This window comes from Lutra lutra, chromosome 10, assembly GCF_902655055.1.
Source record: "Lutra lutra chromosome 10, mLutLut1.2, whole genome shotgun sequence".
Lineage (NCBI taxonomy): Eukaryota > Metazoa > Chordata > Mammalia > Carnivora > Mustelidae > Lutra > Lutra lutra.
Window position 1 is genome coordinate 107913153 of NC_062287.1, and position 26742 is coordinate 107939894.

At 61.4% G+C, this 26742-nt stretch overlaps 4 protein-coding genes across 14 annotated transcripts; 3 read left to right on the plus strand and 1 right to left on the minus strand.

Moving 5' to 3' along the window:
• Positions 1-497: 497 nt before the first annotated feature.
• On the plus strand, positions 498-1878 carry ZNRD2 (zinc ribbon domain containing 2). The gene is made up of 4 exons (XM_047691788.1): positions 498-645; positions 742-893; positions 1024-1108; positions 1500-1878. Exons 1-4 carry the CDS (start codon positions 627-629, stop codon positions 1841-1843), a joined length of 600 nt encoding a protein of 199 aa, XP_047547744.1. The 5' UTR covers positions 498-626; the 3' UTR covers positions 1844-1878.
• Positions 1879-1905: 27 nt separating this feature from the next.
• Positions 1906-4296, plus strand: FAM89B (family with sequence similarity 89 member B). Its single transcript, XM_047691789.1, has 2 exons — positions 1906-3058; positions 3470-4296. Exons 1-2 carry the CDS (start codon positions 2759-2761, stop codon positions 3746-3748), a joined length of 579 nt encoding a protein of 192 aa, XP_047547745.1. The 5' UTR covers positions 1906-2758; the 3' UTR covers positions 3749-4296.
• Positions 4297-6336: 2040 nt separating this feature from the next.
• On the plus strand, positions 6337-22478 carry EHBP1L1 (EH domain binding protein 1 like 1). Of its 11 annotated transcripts, none has more exons than XM_047691774.1 (20): positions 6337-6716; positions 9349-9406; positions 9609-9704; positions 9969-10022; positions 10114-10292; positions 10383-10525; positions 10959-10994; positions 11081-11149; positions 11244-11406; positions 11575-13579; positions 14039-14196; positions 14285-14333; positions 14729-15439; positions 20047-20116; positions 20242-20297; positions 20393-20516; positions 20789-20888; positions 21536-21609; positions 21707-21821; positions 21962-22478. In XM_047691774.1, exons 1-20 carry the CDS (start codon positions 6613-6615, stop codon positions 22059-22061), a joined length of 4464 nt encoding a protein of 1487 aa, XP_047547730.1. In that variant the 5' UTR covers positions 6337-6612; the 3' UTR covers positions 22062-22478. The 11 variants fall into 11 exon arrangements, with proteins under 11 accessions (XP_047547730.1, XP_047547733.1, XP_047547732.1 ...); XM_047691778.1 differs by having other exon boundaries at positions 6339-6716; positions 11575-12322; XM_047691779.1 differs by having other exon boundaries at positions 6339-6716; positions 11575-12004.
• Positions 22479-22488: 10 nt separating this feature from the next.
• KCNK7 (potassium two pore domain channel subfamily K member 7) lies at positions 22489-26703 on the minus strand. The gene is made up of 3 exons (XM_047691787.1): positions 25180-26703; positions 23288-23686; positions 22489-23032 (listed from the first exon to the last, which is right to left on the minus strand). Exons 1-3 carry the CDS (start codon positions 25703-25705, stop codon positions 22827-22829), a joined length of 1131 nt encoding a protein of 376 aa, XP_047547743.1. The 5' UTR covers positions 25706-26703; the 3' UTR covers positions 22489-22826.
• Positions 26704-26742: the final 39 nt, after the last annotated feature.

Consider the following 26742-nt stretch of genomic DNA (forward strand, 5'->3'; position numbering starts at 1 on the left):
TCTCTCTGCCTTCCTCTCCGTCTACTTGTGATCTCTCTCTGCAAATAAATAAATAAAATCTTTAAAAAAAAAAAGAAAAAAAGAAATAGGCTGAAAGGTACAGAAAGGGAGGACGACCCCCTGCCTGGTCGGTCTTGCGGGTTAAGTGAGAAGCACTGACGACTGAAGAGGCTGTACGGGGGCGCAAGGGGCCACTTGTTATCATCAGGGGTGCTGTTGATTACGCCACTGCCCCGCCTGCCCCGGGTCCCACTTGTGCGGAAAGGGAAATCCAAGGGGAGATGGAGGCCAGCGGGAATTTCTCAAACCAAGTGGTCCCCATCTGCGGCGGGCAGGAAGGGCGACCCCGCGCAGCCACTTTCAGGTCCTGCGACCCGAGCGGCGTTAGCCCGGAGACTCCCGTCCCTCAGCCCAGCGAGCCCAAAGTTCGTCTATCGGGTTCGCGCGGAGGAGCTCGCCCACAGGCCAAAAGCTCCAGCAGCAGACACGCCCCACTGCGGGCAACTTGACGTCTGAGAGGCGCCATTTCCGCCCTCATCCTGGGCCTAAAAAGAGGGGGCGGAGCCTAGCGGAAAGCGCTCTGCTTGTACGTCACGTCCGGTGAGCCTAGTGGCGACAACGGCAACATGGCTCTGAACGGTGCTGGTGAGGGTCTGGGCTGTGGGGGCCTATGGTTGAGGGGTGCAGGAGGTAGCCCGCTCGGGAAAGACCCCTCTGTCTCTTGTGCTTCTCTTCCCCCAGAAGTCGACGATTTCTCCTGGGAGCCCCCAACCGAAGCGGAGACGAAGGTTCTGCAAGCGCGAAGGGAGCGACAGGATCGCATCTCCCGGCTCATGGGCGACTACCTGCTGCGTGGTTACCGCATGCTGGGCGAGACGTGCGCGGACTGCGGGGTGAGGAGAGACTCATGACGTGGGATCCGGGTTGGGGCCGCGGACCAGGCCGCACGGCCCTTCCCCAACTCTCCCCTCTGGACCCCATCGCCCTGCGTCTCATCTGTGCCCGCGTGCTTTCTGCTTCTAGACGATCCTCCTCCAAGATAAACAGCGGAAAATCTACTGCGTGGCTTGCCAGGAGCTCGACTCAGACGTGGATAAAGATAATCCGGGTGAGGGGCGAATGTGCTTGGAGAAGCTGCGTGGTGATAGAGGCCTAGGAACAGTAGGTTTGGGAGGTGACAGTGGAGTCTGTGGGTGAGGCGGAGGTAAGGCGCTTTCCCTTTTCGGCTCTAGAGAGGACCATTCATTCAGTAGAAGCACTAAATACCGGTGTGCCAGACACTATCAAGAGTCTGAGCTCAGTTGGGCATAGTCCTAATGGGAGAGATGAAGCAAGGGCATAAATAACTCTGACACAAAGAAGAAAACGGATGAGTTACCTTATACAGGGGAAGGACAAACATCTCAAGCATAGGAAGACCAGAGCAGTAAAGAGAAGGTGGCCCAGGGCTGATGGGGGACAGACTTCCTGACCACTCCATCCACTTTCTCCTCTTTTAGCTTTGAATGCCCAGGCTGCCCTCTCCCAAGCTCGGGAACACCAGCTTGCTTCCACCTCGGAGCTCCCCTCCGGCTCGCGGCCAGCCCCTCAGCCCCCAGTACCCCGTCCAGAGCACTGTGAGGGAGCTGCAGCAGGGCTTAAGGCAGCCCAGGGGCCGCCCCCTCCTGTTGTGCCTCCAAATGCAGATGTCCTGGCCTGCACACAGGAGGCCCTCCTGCAGAAGCTAACTTGGGCCTCAGCTGAGCTGGGCCCTAGCACCTCCCTGGAGACCAGCATCCAGCTGTGTAGCCTAATCCGGGCTTGTGCTGAGGCTCTGCGCAGCCTGCGGCAGCTGCAACACTGAGAGGCCCCTCCTGAGAAAAACCCTCTAGAAAAACAGCTGTCCTCTTGTGTGGTTTGTTCTTTTCTTGGTTCTGAGTGTGCATGCCAGCTCCAGCCTTTTTCCTACCTTTGGCCTCTTACTCTACCACTGTCTGCTCTCCTTGATGCCCTGAGAGATTCCTTGGGCTTGTTTGTGCTTGGTTTCCCCCACTCAGAATGAGGGGGGAGGGAGAGGACTATGTGATACTTTTTTTCAGAGGAGGAGATCATAGCCTCCTCAAAAGCAGGAACAAGAGGGATGGACCTCTGCGGCATCCCTGCAGCCTCCTCAGCCATCCAGTGCTCAATTCCCAGTCTTGAGTGAGATTTTGGGTTCCAGCCCCTTTTGGTATCTTCTCTGTCCCCTGAGCATTCTGATACCATCATCCTGACCCACCTCATGCCCAGTCAAGGTACTCAGACACGAGACACTGACAGGGCGTCCGGTTTCACGATAGGGACCCAGTGTGGACTTAACTCAAGTTTCCTGACTCCCTACCCCCAGGTTTAGATCCTTTCCTTGGGGAGTTAAAATTGAGCAGAATAATTAAACACATTTTTGTGGGGGGAGCAAAGAAGAGCCGCGAAGGAACCCCATTCGCCGCTTTCGGTCTCTTTCCCCGCCTCTTTCTCGCTCGGTTCTGGTGGATACCCCATTCCCTTTCTCAGCTTTTCGCGATGTGGTCCCACCACCGTAGCCCTTTTAAGAGAGGCCCCGCCCATACGAAGGGGGTGGGGCAGGGGCGGAGTCGGAGGAGTCGGGGAAGGAACAAAGCGCGGCCTGCGGGCGGCGGCTGGGCTCGGCCGGCGGGGCCGCGCGGTGCGGGGCCTGCGGGCTGCGGCCCGGGCGGAGGGTTGAAGGGAAAGAAGCCGCAGCGCCGTCCGCGCCGGCCGGGCCATGAATGGGCTGCCCTCGGCCGAGGCGCCGGGTGGTGCTGGCTGCGCCCTAGCCGGGCTCCCTCCGCTACCGCGCGGCCTCAGCGGTCTTCTCAACGCAAGCGGGGGTTCGTGGCGGGAGCTGGAGCGCGTCTACAGCCAGCGCAGCCGCATCCACGACGAGCTGAGCCGCGCGGCCCGTATCCCAGATGGGCCCCGCTACGCTTCGGGCGCCACCAACGCGGGACCCGCCGCCGGTCCCCCCGGCCCGCGTCGCCCTGTCAATCTCGACTCAGCACTAGCAGCGCTGCGCAAGGAGATGGTGAGCGGCTGGGCCCCGGGCCAGCTGGGTGGGGGGCTGCAGCTGAGCATGAAGGTCCCGGGGCGGAGCGCAGTCAGAGGCCCGTAACCGGGATCTCATGGCTTGAGCGTCAGAAGAACTGCAGAAGCGGGTTGGGTCAGAGGGGTTACAGTAACAATGATTATAGTTGCCGTTTATGCCAGTAGTTATCATGTATTTTTAAGTGCTTTACTCATGTTACTTTATTCTATCTTGCTAGGTAAATGTTATCCCTATTTTACAGATAAGGGTCAGTGACTTGTCTAAAAGATTCACAGCTTGCAGATGGCGTCCGCTGTCCCCAAAAGTTTGTGCTTAGAGAGGTGCAGGAAGATTGGCTAGGGCTGAGGGTGGCCTGGACCCCAACCCCAGCCCACCCTCAGTCTTTTGCAGGTGGGGCTGCGGCAGCTGGACATGTCCCTGCTGTGCCAGCTGTGGGGCCTGTACGAGTCAATCCAAGACTATAAGCACCTGTGCCAAGACTTGAGCCTGTGCCAGGACCTGTCATCCTCCCTGCACTCAGACAGCTCTTATCCACCTGATGCTGGCCTGTCTGATGACGATGAGCCTCCCGATGCCAGCCTGCCCCCGGACCCGCCACCCCTCACTGTGCCCCAGACACACAATGCCCGGGACCAGTGGCTGCAGGATGCCTTTCACATCAGCCTCTGAAGAGCTGGGGGTGGGGGGAACACGCACCCATGCAAAAGGCTCAAAAACTCAGCCCTTAGTCAGTACTCAGACTTCTAGTGCCTGCTTTCCCTGTATCACCTCACTTCACGAGAAGGCAAACCTTTGGGCCCCTCAGACGTAAAATTGCCGACCCCCTCTCTCCTGACTCTGGTTAGCTAGCGCTGGGGCAGGCACCTGGGCTACAGCCTTGGCCCATGGCACCGAACTTCCATTCCTCCCACATGTGTGCACCCCAGCTTGGCCAACCTGCTGTCTGGTGGTGGGGCCCAAGGCATCTGGCACTCCGCTTGACGTCTCTGGGATGGGATGAGTGCCTGGTTCCCATCTCCTTTTCACCTTTTGCTGCTATTGGCAGCTGCTGGCTCAGGGGCATCCCACCTCTGGTCCCTGCGTTCCACTGCTCTAGACCAGGGCATCCCCATTCTTGCACCCACCCACGGCCGGGAGGGCCAAGGCTCCGTGCTGGATGTTTAAGTTTAGGGGCCAGACTCTTGGGCACGTAGGTAAATAAATACTCTCTCAGCGTTCTTGTGTTCTGAATGCCTGGCTCTGGGGCGGGGAGATAGCGGTGTTTCTGGAAAGTGCGGTCCCGCGCTCCGCCGGCAGGTGGCGCCGAAGACCCCCTGAGTGGAAGAAAGGCTTGCCTACGAGGGAGTGCGAATCCTCCCTCCACCTACCGGGCTGGGGAACATGCGGAGCTGGCCGAGCTAGCACCGCGGTCTGCGACGGCGGGCGAGTAACTTCCCCTCTGGCCGGAGATCTGGGAGCCCAACCCTCCCCGCCCCGCCAACTCGCCTTGGTCCTTCCTGGCCCGCCGGGAAGGAAGGAGAAGGAGCCGCCTATCTTGAGAGAAACTTTCCACCCCAAGTGGGGGCGGAGCTGGGGCGGCACAGGAAATGGGTGGGCCGGAGCCAGCGGGCCCAGGGGCCCCTCGGAGGGAGAGGGGAAGGCGCCTCCAGGATGCGCCCGGGAGCTAGTGAGTGCTCCTCGGGTGGGAGGAAACAGCTGCAGGGGCAGAAGGGGATGAGGTGGCGATGGCCCACACTTCCCCAGAGGCCACATAAGCCCTGGGCGACGGGGCGGGGAGAAAGGACCAGGGCCCTGCGCTCCCGGGCAGGAGATCCAGCTCTAGTGAGGAGCGTTTATGTTCCAGACGCTCCCATTCTGCACTTACTCTTGTATGGGCCGCCTGGCTGCCCAACAGCACTTGGAGACCTTAGGCCTGTGTATGAGGGACTTCCTCTTAGAGGGGACCACACTGCTGGGCCTGAGAGACAAACCCGTGTCAGGCTCGCCGGAAGAAGCCTGCACATTTGGGGATGATGGGTGTTCAGACCTCCAGGCACACACATAAAACCCCTACAGCTCCCTGAGACGAAGAGGAGAGGACCTCGTGGTTACACACTTAGGCTTCCAGGCTGCTCACCCCCACACCCTGCACACGGTCCCTTGCCTCTGGAGACAACAGCCGGCACTCTTGGCAGATCAGAGAGCCTGTTCAAACCAAGTATTTATTAAGCACCAGGTTGCAGTCCGTTCACAAACCTTGCCCAGTGCCGGCAGGGAGGGAAAGCTGACGAGCTGCCCCAGGGCAGTTCCCTAACTCCCGCCCTGACACCTGGAGGTGCTCATTAGCATGCTGGGCCCGAACGTAGGCAATAAGGGCTCTGATCTAGGTGTGAACAAGGCAGCTAATGCCTGGGGCAGGCTTCTTAGGAGAGGGAGAGTATATGTGTGTGTGTAGCCCAAGCTCCTGCTTAGACACACACACACACACTCTCTCTCTCTCTCTCTCTCTCTCTCTCTCTCTCTCTCCCTCCAGCTGCAATAACGGATTCCATTTAATGAGACCTCAGAAAATCAGCCAGTCTACGTAGGGAATGCTTCCCAAGATTTCCTACTCTCAATGGTGTAAGAGTCAGAACTATAATTATCCCTATTTAACAGAGGTAGAAACTGAGGCTCAGAATGTTAGTACTTTGCCCAAGGTCACACGCTTGTTGGAAATCAGCTGCTTGTGGGGTGTTGGGACTGTCTTCCCACTTGACAGCCAAGGAATCAGGTTCCGTGACTGGCAAATGCGTGCTACCCAAAGGTAGGGACACTCCAGTTGACCCCTGATTCTGCTCTAAGACCTGGGTGACAGCAGGAGTCTGCCACCGCAGTGTTGACAGTTGGCTCTGGCCCAGATTCGCAGCGTGGCCCTGAGCATGTCTGTTCTTTCTGGGGCTCTGTTTCCCCACCTGTGAAATGGGGCCATCATCAATCAGTACGTACCTCCCTAGGGCTGTGGGCAGGAAGGGTGGCGGCCGGGGCAGTGCTCCTGAGGGCGGCACCAAGTTGCTGGTAGCTCTCTCCCCGGCCCACGCGTCCACACCGCCTCCGCGCGCTATCTGCGGGCTGTGCTGTCCGGGCGGCCCCCTTGGTACGCCCCCCAGGCACCCCCTCAGCTCCCGTCCCAACAGCCGCAGCCGCGCGAGGCCCCGGAAGCCGGGCCGCCCCGCCCCCCGCTCCCGCCCCGGCTCCGGCCGGGCCCCCGCCCCCCGCCGGAGCCCCGCCCGCCTTCCGACGGGGGTGCGGCTCCAGGAAACGGCGCGCTCGCCGCTCAGCGCTCCCGCGACCCGACGCGCCCCGACGACCCGGCCGGCTCAGCTCGACCACCCGGCGGGCCCCAGCGGCGGCAGCCGGGTGATAGGCTTCGGGTCCGAGCCTCGGACATCGACGGACGGGGCGGGCGGCGCGGATAGCAGCCCGGGGGACCATGGGGACCCAGGCCTGGCCAGCGGCCGTGGGCCAGCGGGAGCCCCGAGTCTGAGGAGCGGGCGCCGGGGGCGGCGGGGGCCATGACCTCGGTGTGGAAGCGCCTGCAGCGCGTGGGCAAGAGGGCCGCCAAGTTCCAGTTTGTGGCCTGTTACCACGAGCTGGTGGTGGAGTGCACCAAGAAATGGTGAGTGGCAGGGAGGCCTGGGGGCCTCCGCAGACCGGCTGGGACCCCACGGCGCCGCTGGAGCCCGAGAGAACCCTGCCCCCAGCCGGGTGGCCCCTTGCCCCCACCTTGGGCCCCGACACAGAGACTCAAAAATGCCTCTGCAGCTTGTGGGACCCCTGGAGTTGAGGGTGTGGGTCGCTTTGGGGGAGTGGAGGTCTGAACTGGCAGGCCTGAGAATCTGTGCTCACACCTTCCCTAGTGGCGCTCAGCGCTGGGGGAAGGGAGGTCTCATGTTTTTGTGACCAGAGGGACGGTTGGGGTAACATCAGAAAAGGGAGCAAATTCTGAGGTGTGCGGGTGGCCTGGTCGTGGCAGAAACCTCCATGGGCCGCGGCGCGGAGCAAGGGTGCCCCTCCCCCCCCCCCCTTTCCGATTGTTAAGCCAGAGGGACCCACACACACACTTCGGCCAGAGTGGGTGCTGGGAGGCTGGCTGTGTCTCCACAATGTCCTTAAAAGGGGAAACTGAGCACTGGGAGGGATGAGGAGGGAGGCCCCATCAGCTTAAAGGAGCCTGAGGGCCGAAGGGCTCTGAGTCTGGGAGGAGAGGGCTTGGAGGGCGCGGCTGCGGGCTGGGGAGGATAGGTGAGAGTATACAGGACCTAGCTGGACCGCCCAAGGGCCCCAGGGGGCATCTTGTTCATGTGCTCCTACCCGCAGCTGCCGGGACCCCTGCGTCACACCCTAAATATACGTGTTCACTGGTGTTCGCTGGTGTCGGCTTCCCTTGGCTGGATTAGGGCACAGCTGTGGGGGCCTCACCCGCCAGGGCCAGGCCTGGCTAAATTTAGGCTCCCAAGAGGAAGAGCTGCTCAGGCAGGAAGGGATTATGGGGTCCAAAGGGAGGGGAATGAGCAGGAGGCTAGGGTCCCTGGGGCAGCAGCCATATCCCTGGTTTTGACTGGGCCAGCCAGAGGGCCGGCTCACTGCCTTGGCGAGGCCCAGAAAAGACCAGGGCCTGGCTAAGGTAACACAGCACAGGGCTAGGATTTGAACCCCGGCCTCTGGCTTCTGCCTTCTGCCTTCTGCCCCAGGATCCTGGGGGAGGCCAAGGTGGGGACGCTGGGCATGGTCCCAGAGCCCAGGCCTGGGGTGCGGGCAGTGGCAATGCATCTGAGTCACGGGAGTCCAGGCTAGGAAGCTGCCCCTGCCCAGGTCTTGACTCCCCAGGAGGGTGTGCCCAGCCTGAGTCAGGCCGCCTGGCCAGACCCCACCCTCTCTAGGCACCCCCTGTCTGCTTCCCCTTTCTGGGAAGTCCCCATGGCTACCTTGCTCAGCCATCGCCTGCAGTCTGGGGTTGGGAAGGGGAGCTTGGCTGCAGGCCGGAGGGCTCTGGGCTCTGCTTTGTGACCTTGCCTGGCTCCCAACCTCTCTGGGCCTCAGCATCCTCAGGGGCTAACCAGGAAGCCATTTGTCCAGCCTCAGCCCACAGAGGGACGGTGAGGTAGGCAGACCTAAGCGTCCTGGCTTGGGGCTGGGCACAGGCAAGAAGGCCTCTTGTCCTGTCCTCGGCCTCATGGTCCCCTCAACCACCCCCACCCTCCTGGATTACAGCTGGACCCTCTAACCTGAGACAGCCTTCTCCCTCCCCGGCCCAGCCATGTGTCAGTTCTGGGTGGCTGGGCCCGGCGCAAGCAACTTGTTGCTCTTGTGTTATCTGTCTCTTCACATCTCTGCCTCTCCCCTGAGTCTGCCCTGGCCTGTGCGGTTCAGCCCGGTGGTCACCCTCTGGAAGTCTTCCTTGATGCCCCTTGTGGGAGTCAGGAGCCCTGAAAAGCTAGAGTCCAGAGCTCAGGGTTTGAGAGTTGGGGAGCATGGCTGATTCTCAGGGCCTCCGGGCTGTGGGTGGGTATCTAATGGCAAGCTGACCCTCTTCCTCTCCGACCACCTCCCACCCTCTACCCCTCACTCTGACCCCAAGCCTCCCCCCAACCTCAGACCTTTGCACTTGCCATTCCTTCTTCCTGGAGCCCTCCTTCTCCAGACCTGTGCACAGCCTGTCCCTCCCCTCTGAGCCTCTGCTCAGACACCCCAACCTCAAGAGGATCCCAGTGGCTCTCTCCCATCTCCCTGAAGTCCGCTTGTTAATTTATTTTCCTTCTTGACTGGCACTCTTCCCCAACCTCTGTCGTCCCCAGCCCCTGAAGGGTCTTGCCTCCCCTTAGCTCTGCTCTGCCCCTAAACTGGGCTAGGTTTACAGAGTGCACTCCCCCCATATTTGTGAGTGAACAGGTTTGTTTAACTCTGAGTCTGTCTCTCTCGGTGTCTCTAAGTCTGTGTCTCTTGCAAGGTCCTTGCTGGGTTTATGTGGGTCTTTCTGTCTCTGTATGTGCCTGTCTCTCTGAACGTCACTGTCTCTCTTGCTGTCTGTCTTCACGATCCCTGCAGACCCACATGGGGCCTTTGCCCTTCTGCCCTGGGCCCCGCCCTGCCTGCGCAGCCTCACCCTGCTCCTGGTGGCTCCCGATAACCAGCTGCCTGGGCCATCTCCCGGGGGGAGGGGGATGTGGACAGAAAGAAGACCCTGGAGGAGATGGAGAGCCAGGCCAGGTGGGCCTAACTGAGTAGAACCTCCTTCTCCCCACCCCCAGGCAACCCGATAAGCTGGTGGTGGTGTGGACCCGGCGGAACCGACGAGTCTGCTCCAAGGTGGGGGAGGCCGCCAGCTGGGGGTGAGGCCAGCCCGGTGTGGGGACAGTGTGTGAGTGAGGCCTGATGGGGGAGTGGAGTCAGGTGTAGGTTTGGATCTGAAACCATATAAAGGAGAGAAAGATGAGGTCGAATCTGGGGCTAAGGGCAGGGGGCGAGGGGAGAGCCGTGAGTCAGGGAGACCTCAGACCGTGCCTTACAGGCCCACAGCTGGCAGCCAGGCATCCAGAACCCGTACCGGGGCACTGTGGTGTGGATGGTGCCGGAGAATGTGGACATCTCTGTGACCCTCTACAGGGTGAGTCCCTAGCCCTTCTACACAGGTGGGAATGGGGTGGGGGGGGGCAACATGGGGATCCCCAGTGAGTTATCTATCCAAATAGCAGAGCACAAAGGGGTGACACTGAGAACCGAGATGGGGGTGGGGGTGGCCCAGGAGGTCTCCTCGGAGGAGGTAGCATGCACACGTGGGGCCACGAGCAGTATGAGAGACAGCTGGCCCTTCTCCCCACTCTGCCCTCACCCCAGAGCCCCTGTACTCACCAGTGCCCCCTTTCCCTAGGACCCTCACGTGGACCAGTACGAGGCCAAAGAGTGGACATTCGTTATTGAGAATGTGAGTGGCCCGGCAGGCTGGGGCCCGGGCTCTTGGGGGCTGTGGGATGGCACTGATGGCCCTTCCCCCGGCCCCTCTCCCTGGCCTGCAGGAGTCTAAGGGGCAGCGGAAGGTGCTGGCCACGGCCGACGTGGACCTGGCCCACCACGCGGGGCCCGTGCTGGCCCCAGTCCCCCTGCGGCTGCGGCTAAAGCCCAAGTCGGTGAAGGTGGTACACGCTGAGCTGAGCCTCACCCTCTCCGGGGTTCTGCTGCGGGAGGGCCGCGCCACGTGAGTGCCCGCCCTCTGTCCTTGGCCTCGGTCTGCACCTCCGACCCCAGCCCTCACCCCCGACCTCTGACCCCCCCCGCCCCCCACCAGGGACGATGACATGCAGAGTCTTGCCAGCCTCATGAGCGTGAAGCCAAGCGATGTGGGCAACCTGGACGACTTTGCTGAGAGCGATGAGGAGGAGGCTAATGGCCCAGGGGCCCCCGAAGCACGGGCTCATGCCCTGCAGCCAGGTGGGCTCATAGCCTGCCGTGGATGAGATCACCAGTACCGAGGGAGGGTGGGGGTAAGCCAGGCTGCGGGCCGCTGGCGCATGCCCAGTCGGGGGGCTCGCTCCTGCCCAGGCAATCCCAACCTGCCCAGCAGCTCTGACTGTCCAAACTTGGCTCCTAGTCCCATGGCAGCCTAGCTCATTAGCTGAGTCCCCCAGGCCCTCTCCTCAGCCCGGACGGGGTGCCTGCCCAGGTTGGCACCTGTCCTGAGCTGGCCCGGCCGAAAGCGTGGCGGGGAGATGCCTGCCTGGTTCCCCAGCCCTCGCCACCCACCCTCGTGCTCAGCCACTAGCTTCCTCACCCTTCCCTTGGCTCATTAAGGCTTTGTTTCTGTCTTTCCCTGCGGTTCTCTCTCTCTCTTTCTCTGCATCCGAGGGCCTGTCTCTTCTCGCAGGCCGGGGCGGTGCCCTAAGGCTGGGGCGTTTCCCAGGTAGGCCCAAGACTCTGGTTGGGGGGAAAGGGGTCCGACCTGAAGGGCCCTCCCCTGGGCTGACCTGCCCCCTATCCTCCCCCCAGACCCACCTCGGGAGCTGAAGACAGTTTGTGAGGAGGAGGAGGGGGGCCGGGTACAGCCCCCACAGGCAGGTAAGGCCCAGGCTGGGGGGCTGGGGCTGGGGAGGGAATGGACCTCTAGTCTCAGGGCCCAGGCCTCAGCGCCCCTCCCTTCCTTCCTCCCCAGCTGCCCACCCTTCTAGCACGGAGGATACCAGCCCAGCCCCTGTGAGTGCCCCTGCGCCCCCAGCCAGGGCCTCCCGGGGCCAGGGATCAGAACCAGCTGCTGTGGCAGGGGGCCAGGAGGGGCTCAAGGCCCCGAGGCCCCCGGGAACCCCACCAGAGAGGAGGTGAGATTTGGGATGGACCCTGCCTCCATCCCCTGCCCCACTGTTAGAAAGCTCCATTCCCCCTACCTACCTGCCTTTCCGGGGCCTCAGCAATCAGAAATGTGGGGATGGGGCTGTCAAAGGGGAGCTACGTGGGTTCCCCAATGCTTTCTCCTGCTCTCCCCTCAGGTCCTCAAGACAGCCAGGCCAGGATGCGGCCCCCACCCCAGCCCCTCGGCTCCGGAAAGGCTCTGATGCCCCTTGGCCCCCAGGCGCCCAAGGGGAAGATGAGGCTCCCAAAGCCTTAGGGGCTCCCCTAGCAGGAGTGGGTTCCTCTGGGGAGACCCAGGCCCAGGGAAGCCCTCAGGAAGGGACAGAGGCTCAGGGACCCGGGCTGGGCCCGGGCATCGAGGGTGGAGGCTCCAGAGTCTCTTTGGTAGGGCAGAAACCCGAGGTGGAGGAGGGGAGCTCTGGGGACAGGCCAGGGGCTGGGGGGGTGGTGGACACCGGGCACGAGTCAGGAGGCAGAGAGGTGAACACTAAGAGGTCAGACATCAGCGCGGGGAAGGCTGAAGAGAGTTTAGAACCGAGTCAAGTGGATGCTGAGCAAAGGTCAAAGGTGAGACACGAGGACACCAAGGGGTTGGAGGCTACAGGGGTGATGTCTGAGGCCAGATTCAAGGAGACTCCCGAGGCTCCTTCAAGGGGCTGCCAGGGAAGGGCAGGGGTCAGGAGCAGGAATGAGTCTCCCACAATCCTGAGCGCGCCCCCAGCGGAGCCTGCGGGGCACACCTGGCCTCTCGGTGACCTCAAGGGGGCCAGGGCTGCCACAGGCCAGGAGAGAGAGGGTGCAGAGGTGAGAGGCAGAGCCCCTGGTGTTGGGGGGACAGGCCCAGAGCAGGGTCCCTCTGTTGGAGCAGCAAGCATCAGGTCCCAGGTGAGCAGGCACCAGAGGGCCCCACCAGCAGCTGACCAAGGAGATATGTCTAGGGATCTGGGGTTTGGGGAGGCACAGGCTGGGGATTTGAGCATCCTGGGAACAGAGACTAGGGTGGCAGAGTCACAGGTACTGGGGACCCAGGAGACAGAAATGAGGGGATCAGGATTCCCAGAGATAGAGACTGGGACAGCAGAAGTTGAGGTATTGGGGGCCCAGGAGGCGAAGACCGTGGGATCAGGGGTCCTGAACTCAGAGGCTGCCAGAATGGCAGAGTCTGAGGAACCGGGAACCCAGAAAATGGAGGCTGAGCATTTAGGATTTCTGGGGACAAAGATTAGGATGGCAGAGACTGAGATATTGGGGACCCAGGAGCAAGCTAGTGGTTCAAGGATACTGAGGATAGAGGCTGAGACAGCAGAATCTGAAATATGGGGGGCCCAGGAGACAGAGGTGGGAGCTTCCAGGATGCCAGAGATAGAGGCTGGGAGGGCAGAGGTGGAGATATTGGGGACCCAAGAGACAAAAGTGGGGGTTTCAGGGATAAAATCTGAGATAGCAGGGACCCAGGAAATAGAGGTGGGTGGTTCAGGGATGCCAGTATTCGAGATTGAGATGGCAGCAATTGAGATACTGGGGGCCCAGGAGCTAGAAGCTGGGGGTTCAGGGGTCCCCAGGACAGAGAATGAGATAACAGGAGCCCAGGAGACGGAGGTGACAGATTCAAGGGTTTTAGGGACAGAGGCTGGAATGGCAGAGGCTGAGGAACTGGGGACTCATCAGACAGAAGTTACAGTGTTAGAGGCTGAGAAGGCTGAGACTTTGGGGGTCCAGGAAGCAGAGACTGGGTTTGGGGGGACCCTCAAATACGAGGCTTTACAGGATCCCATCACTAAGTATGGAGTTTTAGGGCCTCAGGGAGCAGAGGCAGAGGTGGAGAGTACAGTTTTAAGGGTCCAGGAGGTGGAAGTTGGGGCTCAGGGGGTTTCAGAGACCAAGTCTGGGGCTTGGGGAGCCCTGAAAGCACAGGTGGAGGGTTTTGGGCCGCCAGAGAATGAATCCGGTGTTTTGGAGGCCCAGGATGCAGAAGCTGGGGTCTCGGGGACGGAGAAGGGGAAAGCAGCTGAGGCAGACCTCCCAGAGGCCAGCCTGACTGAGGTGCAGGTGGCCAGCGGGGCAGGGGCCGGGGTGCCCAAGCCCTCAGGGGCCTCTTCCCCAGAGGAGCCTGAAGAGGACAGGAGGCTGCCGGGCAGCCAGGTAGGGATGGGGGCCGCCGAGCGCCCAGTCTGCTGCTTCCCACTAACCTGGGGCTGAGCTAACGGCGGCTCTGCATGGACCCACCTGGTGGACTGGGGAGTGGTGGGACAGGGGCTCAGCTTCAAGGAGCCCCCCTCACCCTCTCCTCTCGCAGGATGCCCTGGCTCCCCCTTCTTGTCTTCCCTGGGCTGCATGGAGCCAGACACCCCCTAAGCTGATTTTCTGGGCTGACCTTGAGGTGTGGCCGCTGGTGACCTCTGATCTTGCCTGGGGGCCACTGACCTTTTAGGTGACCTTGGTAGATAACCGCAGAGCTGGAAACCCTTTGCCTGGTCCCAGGGCTCTGACCAGTGGTCTCTGGTGATCCCTGCAAACCCAGAGCTGGGGCTGTTTTCTGCCCGAGGGGCAGAGGGCACGGTCCTATGTTCACATGCCCTGAGCCCATCCTTGTGTCCCTAGGAACCGCCTGCCCCGGTCAGCTCCAGTCAGTCCCTGCTGGAGTGGTGCCAGGAAGTCACCGCTGGCTACCGTGGCGTCCGAGTCACCAACTTCACTACATCGTGGCGCAATGGCTTGGCCTTCTGTGCCATCCTGCATCGATTCTACCCAGACAAGATGTGAGCCGCCAGAGCTGGTGGGAGAGAATGAGGGAGCCTCCCGGGAGGGCTGTGGGAGCCTAGCCTCTGACCAGCGCTCTCTCTGCAGTGACTATGCCTCCCTGGATCCGCTCAACATCAAACAGAACAACAAGCAGGTGAGATGAGGCGGGAACCACGCCTGGAGAGAAGGGTTCTAGAGCCAGGCCTAGGACTACGATTTCGGGCGCGTCCCTAACTCTTCAGGAGAGGAATCTGGGGGCTGCAGGGCCCCAGCCGAGGACTTTGGAAGTTTTGCCACTTTTTAACTCTCTTGAGCTTTAAATCGTTCGTTTTCCTTAGTTTAGTTTAGTTTTGTTTTACAGCATATTTCCACCAGATGGTTTTTCCCAAACCACCCTTTGGTGTGCGGTTGCTGGGTGACGGCGGGGGCGGGCCCTGCAGCTAGATTTCCCCCAATGGAAGGGGGAAGGCGTTGCGAGGCTGCCCCTGGCGTGCCAGTCGCCGGGTAACGCCCGCCGCCGCCGCTGATCCCCAGCGCCCCCATTCCTAGGCCTTCGATGGCTTCGCGGCCCTGGGCGTGTCGCGGCTGCTGGAGCCGGCGGACATGGTGCTGCTGTCGGTGCCCGACAAGCTCATCGTCATGACGTACCTGTGCCAGATCCGCGCCTTCTGCACCGGGCAGGAGTTGCAGCTGGTGCAGCTGGAGGGCGGCGGCGGCGCCGGCACGTACTGTGTGGCCGGCGCCCGGCCGAGCCCGCCCGACGGCCTGCACGACGCCGGGGGCCTGGCGCAGCGGCTGCGCGAGCACCGGGCCGAGGCGCCGGAGGAGCCCAAGGGGCCCAAGGAGCCCGAGAAGCCCGAGAACCGCGCGGACCGGGCGGCTCCCGAGGCGGCCTCCAAGGACCACGGTGCCGCGGCGGCCCAGGAGGCGCGCGCGGCGGAGGCCCCTGCCGACGGCCCCGGAGCCCGGGCGTCCGTGCCCCCGGCCGAAGGGCTGGTGAACGGGGCCGGGGCGCCGGGCGCGGGGGGCGGCGTGAGGCTGCGGCGGCCGTCGGTCAACGGGGAGGCCGGGCCGGTGCCCCCGCCCCGCGCGCACGGCTCCTTTGCCCACGTGCGCGACGCCGACCTGCTGAAGAAGAGGCGCTCGCGGCTGCGGAACAGCAACTCCTCGGTGGACGACGCGGACCCGGGAGCGGCCGGAGCGGCGGGAGCCGCAGGAGCCGCAGGAGCCGCTAGTAGGACTTCCGGAGCGGCGGCCGCAGTGAGTGCCCCCTGTGGCGCGGGGATCGGGAGAGCGCGGCAGAGAAGCACGGGCCGGGAGGGGTCCCAAGAGCAGGGCTGGCCCAGGGCGGCGGGATTCAGCTGGACCCGGCGAGGCGCTTTCTGAGTGGAGGGACCGAGGTGCTGCGGGAGAGTCCCCCGGCGAGGTAGTGAGCTCCTGCGCTGGGGACACATGCAAGCCGAGGCCCCCCAGGCCCCGGAGCGGCGGCGGGGGCAGAGGCTCCACCTTTGTCTCCAGTCTTGGGATATAGGCTAATGGTCTCTAATGCCTGACACCCAGGTGGTAGACTGGTGGGCTGGAGTAGGAAGTTCCTAGAAGGTTTCATGTTTTCAGCACTCAGCGCACTGCTGTTTATGAACTGTAAAGTGGGTTGGGTGTTTCTTTCCCTGCAGGGAAAAGGTCACCCTGCAGGTGACCCAGGGGCCACCGTTGTCCTGTAAGCTGGGACAGAGTTTCTGTGCTCACAGGGACCATGCAGGGCCTCTCAACCCTAAGGATCTCTGACTCGGATTTTAACTCCAGATCCTGGAGACCCATTCTTCTCTGATAACGGGAGGTTGGAGATGGTAGACCCAGCCAGGTGCCGATGTCCCCTGCCCCTGCAGATCTCAGGGTGTCCCATGGTCACTGCACTGAAAGGGGGACGGTCCCAGAGAAGGCAGGGATTTGCTCAAGAAAACTGAAGCCATTTCGGCTGAAATGGCTTTCCAGCTGGGGTTCCTTCCGTCCAGTGCACCCGTCCTGCCTGTGACAGCAGGGGCAGCTCTGTGAGGCCATCCATGCCTTCAACTGCCCGGGGATGAGCCCTGAGTTCTAAAGAAAGGAGGGCACACACTGGGAAAGTCTTTCTGGAAGAAGCAGCCATATGAGCGAGGCTGATAAATCAGGTGGGCAAGCTTTCCCAGATGAAAGCTGAGAGGGGGTGGTTCTCACTTGGGGGGACCTGCTGCAGCTACTGCTGGCAGGAAAGCTTGGGTCTCACTTAGGGATCAGCCTGCCTATCATCCCACGGAACTAAGGCCCGCAGGTGGGGATGAGGCCATCTTGCAGTGACAAAGCCTTAAGGACAGAGTCAGAGGCAGGCATTGGGAATGAGAGACAGGAGGTGCCCAGAGGCACCCATAGGGGATGTGGTAGGCAGGGGTCAGACACAGCCACCCATGGGCCAATCTGTTGGCCTCTGGCAATGCCTCCTTGATGTGTGTCAGTGGCTCTTTTTTTTTTTTTTTTTTTTTAATTTTTTTTTTATTTGATAGACAGATCATGAGTAGGCAGAGAGGCAGGCAGAGAAAGAGAGGAGGAGGAGGCAGGCTCCCTGCTGTGAGCAGAGAGCCCGATGTGGGGCTCGATCCCAGGACCCTGAGATCATGACCTGAGCTGAAGGCAGAGGCTTTAACCACTGAGCCACCCAGGTGCCCCGTGTCAGTGGCTCTTTAAATCTCAAAGGGGAGGCTCCATCCTATACCTTTCTCTGCCCAAGTCCCAGCATCTGGTCCTTCCAAGCCAGGCCCCTCTCCAGACCTTGTCCCATAGGCCTGGAGGGGACACCTCGTTTTGTTTTGTTTCTTTTTTCCCCTAAAGATTTATTTATTTATTTATTTGAGAGAGAGAGCGAGAGAAGCAGGAGGAAGAACAGAGGAAGAGAGAGAGAATCTCGAGCAGAGTCTGCGCTGAGTGCCAAGCCTGATACAGGGCTCGATCCCATGACCCGGAGATCATGATCTGAGCAGAAACCAAGAGTCAGACCCTCCACTACCCAGGCACCCTGGGACTCCTCCTTCTTGGCCATTCCCATCCCCCATGCCCCATACATGCGATGGGAGAAGGTCAGGCCTGTTCCTGCCCTTGGGAGCTCCCAGAGTCCTGGCTGGGATGAAGTCAGGCACCTTGAAGCTGGGGTGGGGTGGAAGCGACACCATAGGGAAGGCAGGAGCCTCTGCCCAGGAAGGCTTCCTGGAGGAGGGGCCATACATGAGGGTATAGAAAGCGGAATTGGGGTCAGACATGAGGAAGCACTGGCATTCCCATCAGGGCTGGTGTGAGTAAGCTGAGTTGTTGCTGAGGTTGGGGTTTTCCCTTCACCCTCCTGCCTCTGCCTGCTCTGCCTGGTGAAGAGCCCACTTCCCTGTCCCTCGCCTGTCCCCATGACTCCTTATCGGCTCCTAACTGACTCCACACAATGCCCCTTCTAGGGAGGAATGATCACCCCATTTTGCAGGTGGGAACATTGAGGCTCAGGGAGATGAAGGAAGAGGCAGAGGAAGTTGAGGTTCACCTGTGAACCCAGAACTCTTAAATGGCACTTTCTATAAAGCCCCGCAGTATTGACTGGCTGTGTAACCCTGGGCGAGCCATTTAACCTCTCTGTGCTCTCTCCCTGAGGATGAGAAGCATGCAAGGGCGTGAAAGTTCCTCCCAGAGTGGCCTTGCGACACCCCTTCAGGGTGCTGTCAAAAAAAGGGGAACTGTTGGGGTGCCTGGGTGGCTCAGTGGGTTAAGCCTCTGCCTTCAGCTCAGGTCATGATCCCAGGGTCCTGGGATGGAGCCCCACATCCGGCTCTCTGGTCGGCAGGAAGCCTGCTTCCCCCCCTCTCTCTGCCTACTTGTCTCTGTCTGTTAAATAAATAAATAGAATCTTTAAGAAAAAGTGGGGGGGACTGTTTTCTCCCCCAGATGCCTTTCTGGAGCTTTGCGACCCCCAGATTACACAGGGCTGTGCTTCCTCCCACACAAAAAAGACACAAACAGAAGCCCAGTGGGTGTGACTGGCCCAGAGGCAAAGAGCAAATTGGTGGCCAAGCTTGGGAACAAATCACGGGTTTGGACAGCCCTGGGTGCTAAGCCAGGCTCTGTATGAGCCTCATCGCTGACCTCCAGTTTCCTCATCTGTAAACTGGGGATGGTAATCACCGGACGCCCGGGGTCGTTGGGGGAACTGAAGGAGTCCGTATATGCGCTGTGCCGAAGGCATCAATGTTTAGTCAATAGCCCTTCATCGGTGGTCCCCACGTGCACCCCCTGGCCACCCCTCCCACCCCCGTCTGCAGGGGCTACCTCTGGGCAGGGAGACACGGGTAGCCAGCAGCCATGACGGCGTGGGCGCTGTGATGGGGACAGCCTGGGAGGCCATGTAGGAGCACTGTCCAGCCTGGGGATCAGTGAGGCTTCAGGATGTGTGAAGGTGAGGGACGGGGACAGAGCCTGTGAGAACCTGAAGGAGCCTCAAGGAGGTGGAGCTGAGCTGGGTCATGAAGCTTGCTGATGTGAGGCCGCCCCAGAGAGAGGCCATTCTGGGCAGAGGAAGCTATTTGGGGAAGTGAAAGTCCACACACACGGTTAGGGGGTAGTAGTAGAGGCTGGAGCTGCCACCAGGTCTTGGCCACAAGGCTGAGGGCTGAGGCGGGGGTCGGAGGAGACTGACACCAGCACGTGACTGCTTTAGGAAGACCCCTCAGTTGTGGCTTGAGGGTGGAGTCGGCAGGCAGGGCTTGGGGAATGGCTGCTGCTGACCCAGGCCACAGAGGACAGCCCCTGAGCGGGGTGTGTCCAGGGGTGCCTCTCTGAGGAGCGCAGGGTGGGCTGGACAGCCAGGTGGTTCAAGCCTTTCTTCCCACCCTGTGACCCAGAAGGGGGGCTGGAGCAGGAGCCATCAGAGGGGACCTGATCTATCGGTGGACCTGAGGCCCCCCATCCCTCCAGCTGCCTCTCCCAGTGGGTGGCCAGGGGTGGGGCCTATTAAGGGCCAGCCTTGGGGCACCTGGGTGGCTCAATGGGTTAAAGCCTCTGCCTTTGGCTTAGGTCATGATCCCAGGGTCCTGGGATCGAGCCCAGCATGGGGCTTTCTGCTCCGTGGGGAGCCTGCTTCTCCCTCTCTCTCTCTGCCTGCCTCTCTGCCTACTTGTGGTCTCTGTCAAAATAAATAAATAAAAAATCTTTAAAAAAAAAAAAAAAAGGGCCAGCCCTGCCTTTCCAGGCTGAAATCCAACCTGGCCTTTTCTGAGGGTCCTGTGGAGAGCCCAGCAGGTGTGAGATTTGATAAAGTGGGAGGGTGCCCCCTTTTGGCCAGGACATGTAGGTGCCGGTTCAGGATGGCCTTGGTCCTGCAATGAGTTGTATCAGGTTGGCTCAGTAGCACGTGTCACTGTGTGGGCCCATGGCCATGATCGAGACGCAAGTGCTAGGTGGTACAAGTGGGAAGTGGCCTGATGGAGCTCCATGGAGGAGGGGACGAGAGAGGGAGGGAGAGGCCCCTGTCAGGTCCTTCTCAGCCTTTCATCCCTGGCTCTCACAAAATCCCCTGAAGCCAGGGTTTATCAGCCCAGCCCCAGGAACAAGGACTGTGCAGCTCCAAGAGTGGGAGTAGACCGGCCCAGGACCACAGGGCCAGGGAGGGTGAAGGCCTGAAGAGGCAGTTTCCCTAGAGGGGCTGGGGTGGAGCTCTGTGCACTCAGGACTGGAGAAGCAGCAGGGTGGGCAGGGCCTGAGCTGAGGCCCTCCTGTCCTACCTGTGCAAGAGGCTATGGCTGGCCCCAGGGGGGTACTGTTGGGAAAGCCCTACAAGGCCTCACTGGCCTCTTTCTCCACAGGAAGGCCTGAGCCCTGACCCCAGCTCAGCCCCTGGCCCGCCTACAACCACAGCCCCACAGCAGCCCCCTGGTGAGTAGTTCTGCGGGAGGAATGACCCAGCTCAGTTCAGGCTGTTCACAGATCGATTGTGAGCTGGGGATCCTCTGGGGGGCTGGTGTCAGTTGGAGATGACTTAGCTTGGTCTCTGTCTGCAGGTGGGAGTGCCCACTCGGAGGAGCCACCCCCAAGTCCAGCGGAGGAGGCTGGGCTGGTAAGATGGGCTGGGGCAGGCGGAGCTGGTGGGCGGCACTCTCTAGGCAGAGCCTGGGCTGAGCCCACTCCGGCCTTTGCCCCCCTTTTTTGCAGCAAAGGTTCCAGGACACAAGTCAGTATGTGTGCGCAGAGCTGCAGGCCCTGGAGCAGGAGCAGAGACAGATAGACGGGCGGGCAGCCGAGGTGGAGACCCAGCTGAGGAGCCTTATGGAGTCAGGTGGGGTAGGCCTCCGAGTCCCCTCGCCAACACACGCTACCAGGTCTGCCTAGCCCTGCGGCCCTTCCCGATCTGGGGAGGAGTTGGGATGAGGCAAGGCTGGGGTCACTGTCCCATTGACAGCTGGACAAGGGAAGCAGCTTGCTGGAGGCACACGGCTCTGGTTTCTGGGATGCCTACAGGGAAGCAAGCACCGTCCCCACACCCCAGCCACCCTACTCCTGCCCTCTGGGTTGGGGGCAGGCCTTGTGACTGTCCTGGCCTGGTTCTAGGTGCCGACAAGCTGCAGGAGGAGATGCTGATCCAGGAATGGTTCACGTTGGTCAACAAGAAGAACGCTCTCATCCGGAGGCAGGACCAGCTGCAGCTGCTGTGAGTGCAGGCAGGCCCCGCCCAGTTCGGGCAGGCCCCACCCTTCACGGGCTGGTCCCGCCCAGCGCAGGCAGGCCCCGCCCAGTGCTGGCGCCATCCACAGCCAACCCAGGGCCAGTAGAACAGAGGGAATCTTGGTGGCTTTGGTCTGTTATTCACCGCTTTCTTCTTTCTGCAAAGATCTTTTTGAAAAGTTGTTCAGTCATCTTATTTCCTCCCCTGGAAAAGTCCTGTATAAGTTGTACACCTTGTAAATTGGTACAATTTAGGAGGCAGTTTTGCCTCCTTTGCCATTTTGGATCATTTTTCAGAATAACTTTGGTCTAATACTTAGGGCTTATGAATAATGATCATCAAAATAATCCTGCAAGGTTGTTTCTTTAAAAAGAAAGAAAAGAAAAGAAAAGAGCAGAGTGGTGGGGATGGGAGAAGACCATATAAACATCCAGAACTCGGGGAACAGTTGGAAGATGATTTGGTGCAGGGAGAGGGATACAGAGCTGCCTTCAGGCCAGCCCTCCCCACAACGGGTAATGAGGTGGGATGGGGGGGCAGGGAGCGGTCACAGCGGTGGGACCCCTCCCCCTCCCTTTCGCCTGTCTGCGACCCACCTCCCCCCCCCCCCCCTGCCATCCCCACACACACAGCATCGAGGAGCAGGACCTGGAGCGGAGGTTCGAGCTGCTGAGCCGGGAGCTACGGGCCATGCTTGCTATCGAAGGTGGGCGATGGGGCCTGGGAGATGGAGCGGGAGGGGCTGAGAGCCAGGACAGAACAGGAGCCGGCGCCTCCTGACCCTCAGCCTCCTCCGCCCTCAGACTGGCTGAAAACGGCTGCGCAGCAGCACCGAGAGCAGCTTCTGCTGGAGGAGCTGGTGTCCCTGGTGAACCAGCGCGACGAGCTGGTCCGGGATCTGGACCACAGGGAGCGGATGTGAGTGGGGCAGGGTCCGCGTGGGGGGCTGGGGGGCGAGGGGTGGGAGGTGCTCGCTCCGGCCGGCGGGGTAGCGGGGGGCGGCGGTGCGCAGAGCAGGCGCAGGGCCCCTACTCTGACTTGAAGCCGCGCCCTCGCAGCGCCCTGGAGGAGGACGAGCGCCTGGAACGAGGCCTGGAGCAGCGGCGCCGCAAGCTGAGCCGGCAGCTGAGCCGGCGTGAGCGCTGTTCGCTGAGCTGAGCCCGGCCCGCCCGCACCGCAGGCTTTCCCGCCGCTGCCACCGCCGCGTGGGTCGCCGCCCCGGGCTGGCGCTCCGGAGCACCGGGGCCGCAAGGCCGCAGCGCGCCGCTCGTGGGGGCCGCCGCCGCCCCTGAGCTGGAAGGAGGAGGGTGGCCCCTGGGGCCGGACCGCCGGGAGCGGCTGGACGGCCGTGCCGTCCGGACCGTATTTATTGGTCCTTGTGAGTGCGTGAGGGTGTGTTCATGGGGCCGGAGGTGGGGGGCGTCCCAGGAGCGCCCCGCAGAGCCACCTCTCCCCGATGGCGGGGCCCAGGCCGGCCGCCGCTGGAGCAGGGATGGCCGCTGAGCCGGGGCGCCCCCGCCCTCCCCCCTTTCCTGATCTTAGTGAGCAATAAAGTTGGACAAGCCTTTCTCAGGACTGGGGCTTTCAATAAACGGAAGGGGGTGGGGCTGAGGCCGATAAGGTCGTCTGGGATCCCGAGTGGGCCCCAGGCCGACTTCGAGGTTCCCAGAGGCAGCAGAGGGCCCTGCTGGGCCTTTACCCTGAAAGGATGGTGCGGTTTCCGGATGATGGGGTTTGGATCATCCATCGCTTTAGGAGTCCCATTGAAAGAAGAGACGAAAATAGTCGGGGTTATTGGCCCCGCTTTTTAAAATACACTATTGCCTGAGGGCCTTACAGTCACCCCCTCCCCTCCCCTCTCTGGAGGCTTCCTCTGGAGGCTTGTCCACCTGGAAGGAGCTCAACTCCATCACTTGACCCCTGTCAGCAAGTCGGGGCCTGTTCTGGGGCTGCAGCCGAGGGCGCCAGGGTGCTCAGAGCCAGGTCATCCTGGCCCAGGATGCTACCTTGGTCTTCAGCAGTCATTGGGCCACTGGACCCAAAGAACTTGACCAGGGCACGGGCCTGTGGCAGCTCTGAGAAGGTCTCCACAACGAGCAGCATGGCCAGGAGCCCGAGGAGCAAGTAACCTGGGGAGGAGAGGTGGGCTAGGGCAGCTCCCTGCTCCCCTCCCAGGCAGGTGACCCCCCACGCCTGGCGCCTGGTGCCACTCACAGTCCTCTGAATGCGGCCATCAGGGTTCTTCCAACCACAGCCCGCACCCCACACCCTAGGTAGGGCCTTCACCTGTGCCGCTTAGCCTCCCCAGCCCTTTATGGGAGTCCTGGTCCCAGCTCCTGGTCCCTTATCTCCTTTCCCTCCCACTCCGTGGCAGCTGGACTCACCGAGAAGGGCCAGCTGGCCAAGGTGGTAGAGCACAGGGTGTAGGCTATGGCCATGGCCCAGCAGCAGGTCCCCCAGGCCGATGGTGCTGAGCGAGCCGAAGCAGAAGTAGACAGCCTCCAGCAGGCTGCAGTCACCCTGCAGACCCCACAGCACCAGGGCCGGCAGCAGCACGAAGATTGCGGCCACCAGCAGTCCCCATCCAGCCGCCTGCAGCAGCGCTGCCCTGGCCGGGGTCAGCTGCCACCGGCTGGCTCCCCAGGCCCCCGGGCAACAGAGCAGGGGCATCAGGCAGCGGCGCAGGGTGGCCAGGAGCACGAGGGACGCTGGCAGCCCGAGGGCTGCGTAGACCATGCAGAAAGCCTTTCCGCCAGCAGACAGTGGGGCCGTGTAGCCGTAGCCTGGAAAGGAGCAAGGCGGTGGGCAATCAGCCTGTGAGAGGGATGCTAGTGTCCCCCAACCAGGCCTCCGGCAGAAGGCTGCCCTCTGGTGGCCGAGATGATGGGAACTGTTCTGGCCCGGGCTCCGGCTGGCTTTGCTCCTCTTTTGCTGGGGGTCTTAGGCAAGTCTCTTAACCTCTCTGGCCGCTCTTCTCAGTTGGTTACGTGTCCGACTCTTGATTTTGGCTAGGTCATGATCTCAGGGTCTTGAAATCGAACCCCCGTGGGGCTCTGCACTGAGCCTAGAGCCTGCTTAAGATTCTCTCCCTCTCCTTCTGGGCACCGTCCCCCCCAACCCCCCGCTCTCTAATAAATAAATAGATATATAATAAACAAACCTCTCTGGCCACTCTTTTCTGGAAAATGTAGGAATTAGAAGAGGCAGTCACCTTAGGCCTCTTGTAGCTGGGACAGTTCGGAGAACTGCTGTCCTGTCCCAGGGGAGGCTGGGTGTTCTGATTCCTCAGCTCTGCCCTTGACCGATACAATACTTGCAAATCCACTAGGAAGAATGGTACCCGCTGTTTCACCTCCTGAAGGAGTACTGAGACATCCCGTGTGCTAGGCCTTGCTCTAGCATCTGAGTCTGTCCGGGCCCTGCTTTGTGGTGCCGGGAGACAGGTGCTGCAAAAGAGGCAGCGCGCCCGAGAGGGTATTCTAACCTGCAAAAGCATGTGCAAAGTTAGGGAGAGGTGGGAGAGCAGGGAGTGCTGGGAGAACAGGACTAGCTAGTCCTGCCAGGGTTATAAACTCAAGTGCCTAGAGGAGCCAGAGGGGAGACAAGAGGGAGTGGTGGGGACTGTGCTGGCCTGGGGAGGACATGCTCTGCCCCAAAGGGTAGGCCTCTTCCAGACAAAATGGAACCCCTCACAGGGATTCTGGCCTAGTGCAAAGAGGTTTCCTGATTGTTCACAAGAACCAGGCAATATAGACCTTCATTCAAAAAACATTTAGACACTTTCCAGGATGAAAAACCTGCAGGGCTGGGGATGGGGTGTGTGTGTCCCATTCCTTTATTTCTCTGGTCCTTTGCACATGCTGTTCCCTCTGCCAGGAATTCCTTCCTTCCTCATCTCCGTGCCCTCTTGCCATGGCTAACATCTCATCAGGACTTCCTCCCCTGGACACTCTCTCCTGAGTCAGTGGTCCTAATCTGTATCCGGGGTTCACTCAATTTTCCTCCACCCAAGAATTCACCCCACAATACCTGTCCCCTCCCTTTGTCTCAGGCCCTGGGGTCTGGTCTTAGGGGGTGTCAGGGGGTGTGGCTGAGGACACACCCCACCTGGCAGCTGAAGTGGAGGCACCAGTTGGGGTGTTTGTGTGGGAAACACCAGCTGTGACATCACGCCTAGTCAGGCCTGGGCTCTGGCTGCCCTTTGGGGGCTGGGAGAAGGGCTACACCCCGAGGGCCCCCAGGAGTCCCCTCCTGCCCGGCCGCCTGGCGCCCTTACCCGTGGTGGTGAGGATGCTGGCAGTGAAGAGCAGGGCCGAGGGCAGGTCCCAGTTCCCGGCCTCTGAGCCATTGCCCAGGCTGGAGACCCCGTGGACCTGGGCTGCCAGAGCGATGCCCAGCAGCTCCTCCAGGGCCCCAGGAGGCAGGCAGGCCCCATACTCTGCCTGGAAAGTGGCCAGCTCGGCCCTGAGCTTGGCCTGGAGCTGCAGCGCTGGAGGCCCCTCCAGGGCCTGAAACACCGCAGCCCCAATCCCCAGGGCCAGCAGGTGGGCCACCACCAGTAGTGGGAATCGGGCCCAGGGCCTCAGAGCCCCCATGGTGAGCCGCCGGGGGTTGGAGGTGCTGTGGGAGCTGCTGCTGCGCCAACTGCAGGCACCTGGGAGGGGCTGGGCAGGGTGGGGCCGGGAGGCACTGGGGCGTGGGTGGCTGGAGACGGAGGGACGCCTGGGACTGGGACGCCAGGGAGATGTGAACAAGCTTGGAGGCGATCTCGGTCCGTCCTCCCTGTTTCTGGGCCCAGACATTATTTGCCCAATTCCCCGCAGCTGGGGAGATGCGGGTGTGGAGCCTCAGGGGGAGGCCTGGAGAGGGAGCGACTGGCTCAGGCCCCTCGGTGGAGGATCATTCGAGGAGCTCCCTCAGCCACACACACTCCGTTCACCCACTTGGCAAGTGCTTCGATCCGGAGGACGCTAGAGAAGAGGATGGACACAAGTCCCTTCCCTCCTGGTGTCGCCACCAGAAACCCGTTAGCAAGGAAATGTGCTAACTTCACATGGTCATATGTGTCCTGAAGGTTTTTTTTTTTTTGGGGGGGGGGGGTTGCCCTGGGGAAGGCTCCTGGAGAAGTGAAGAGTGACGTTGCCTCTGAGGAACAGGAGAGGTCAGCCAGGCAAGGTGGGAGAGAGCTCGGGTGGGAGAGGAACAGGGGACTGGCTGTGGGGGGATGAGGGTGAAGACACAAGGCCTGGAGGACAGTAGCAGCCCAGGGAGACCTACGGGGGTTATGGCAGGTGTCCTGGAAGGAGGGGAGAGGAGGAGCAGGATTTGGGATGGGTCAGGTAGGGGCAGGGTGGTGAGTGGAGCCGAGGATGACCAGTGGCCTCTGGAGAGATGTTCTCCCACGTCCATTCTGAGTCTTCCCTGAGAACCCTCCATGCTCCGAGGTCCTGTCCCACAGAACAAGAGACCTGGCGGGCCTGGCTGCTGGGCAGTGGTGAGAGGGAGCCTAGGCTACCGCTCCCCAGAACCGCAGAGGGGCCCTGCCCTGGGGCTTGGCATGGGGGTGGCCGCCCACAGAGCCCCACAGCAGTAAGAGTCGGGGGGGCCCTGTGCCAGGGCAGGCGCCTCCTCCCGGCGCCAGACCATGGCATAGAGACAAACCCAGGACAAACCCCCAGGATGCTGCCCGGAGGGCTCTAGGTGCCCCCCAGCGCCCCGCTCGGCAAGCTGCCAAGGATGAGCAGGAGAGGCCTGCAGAAGGTGGGGGCCGAGGACCGTCTGCACAGCCTGAGGCCCGTGGACTGGACCCCAGCCGAGGCCCAGGCCGACTGCCCATTGC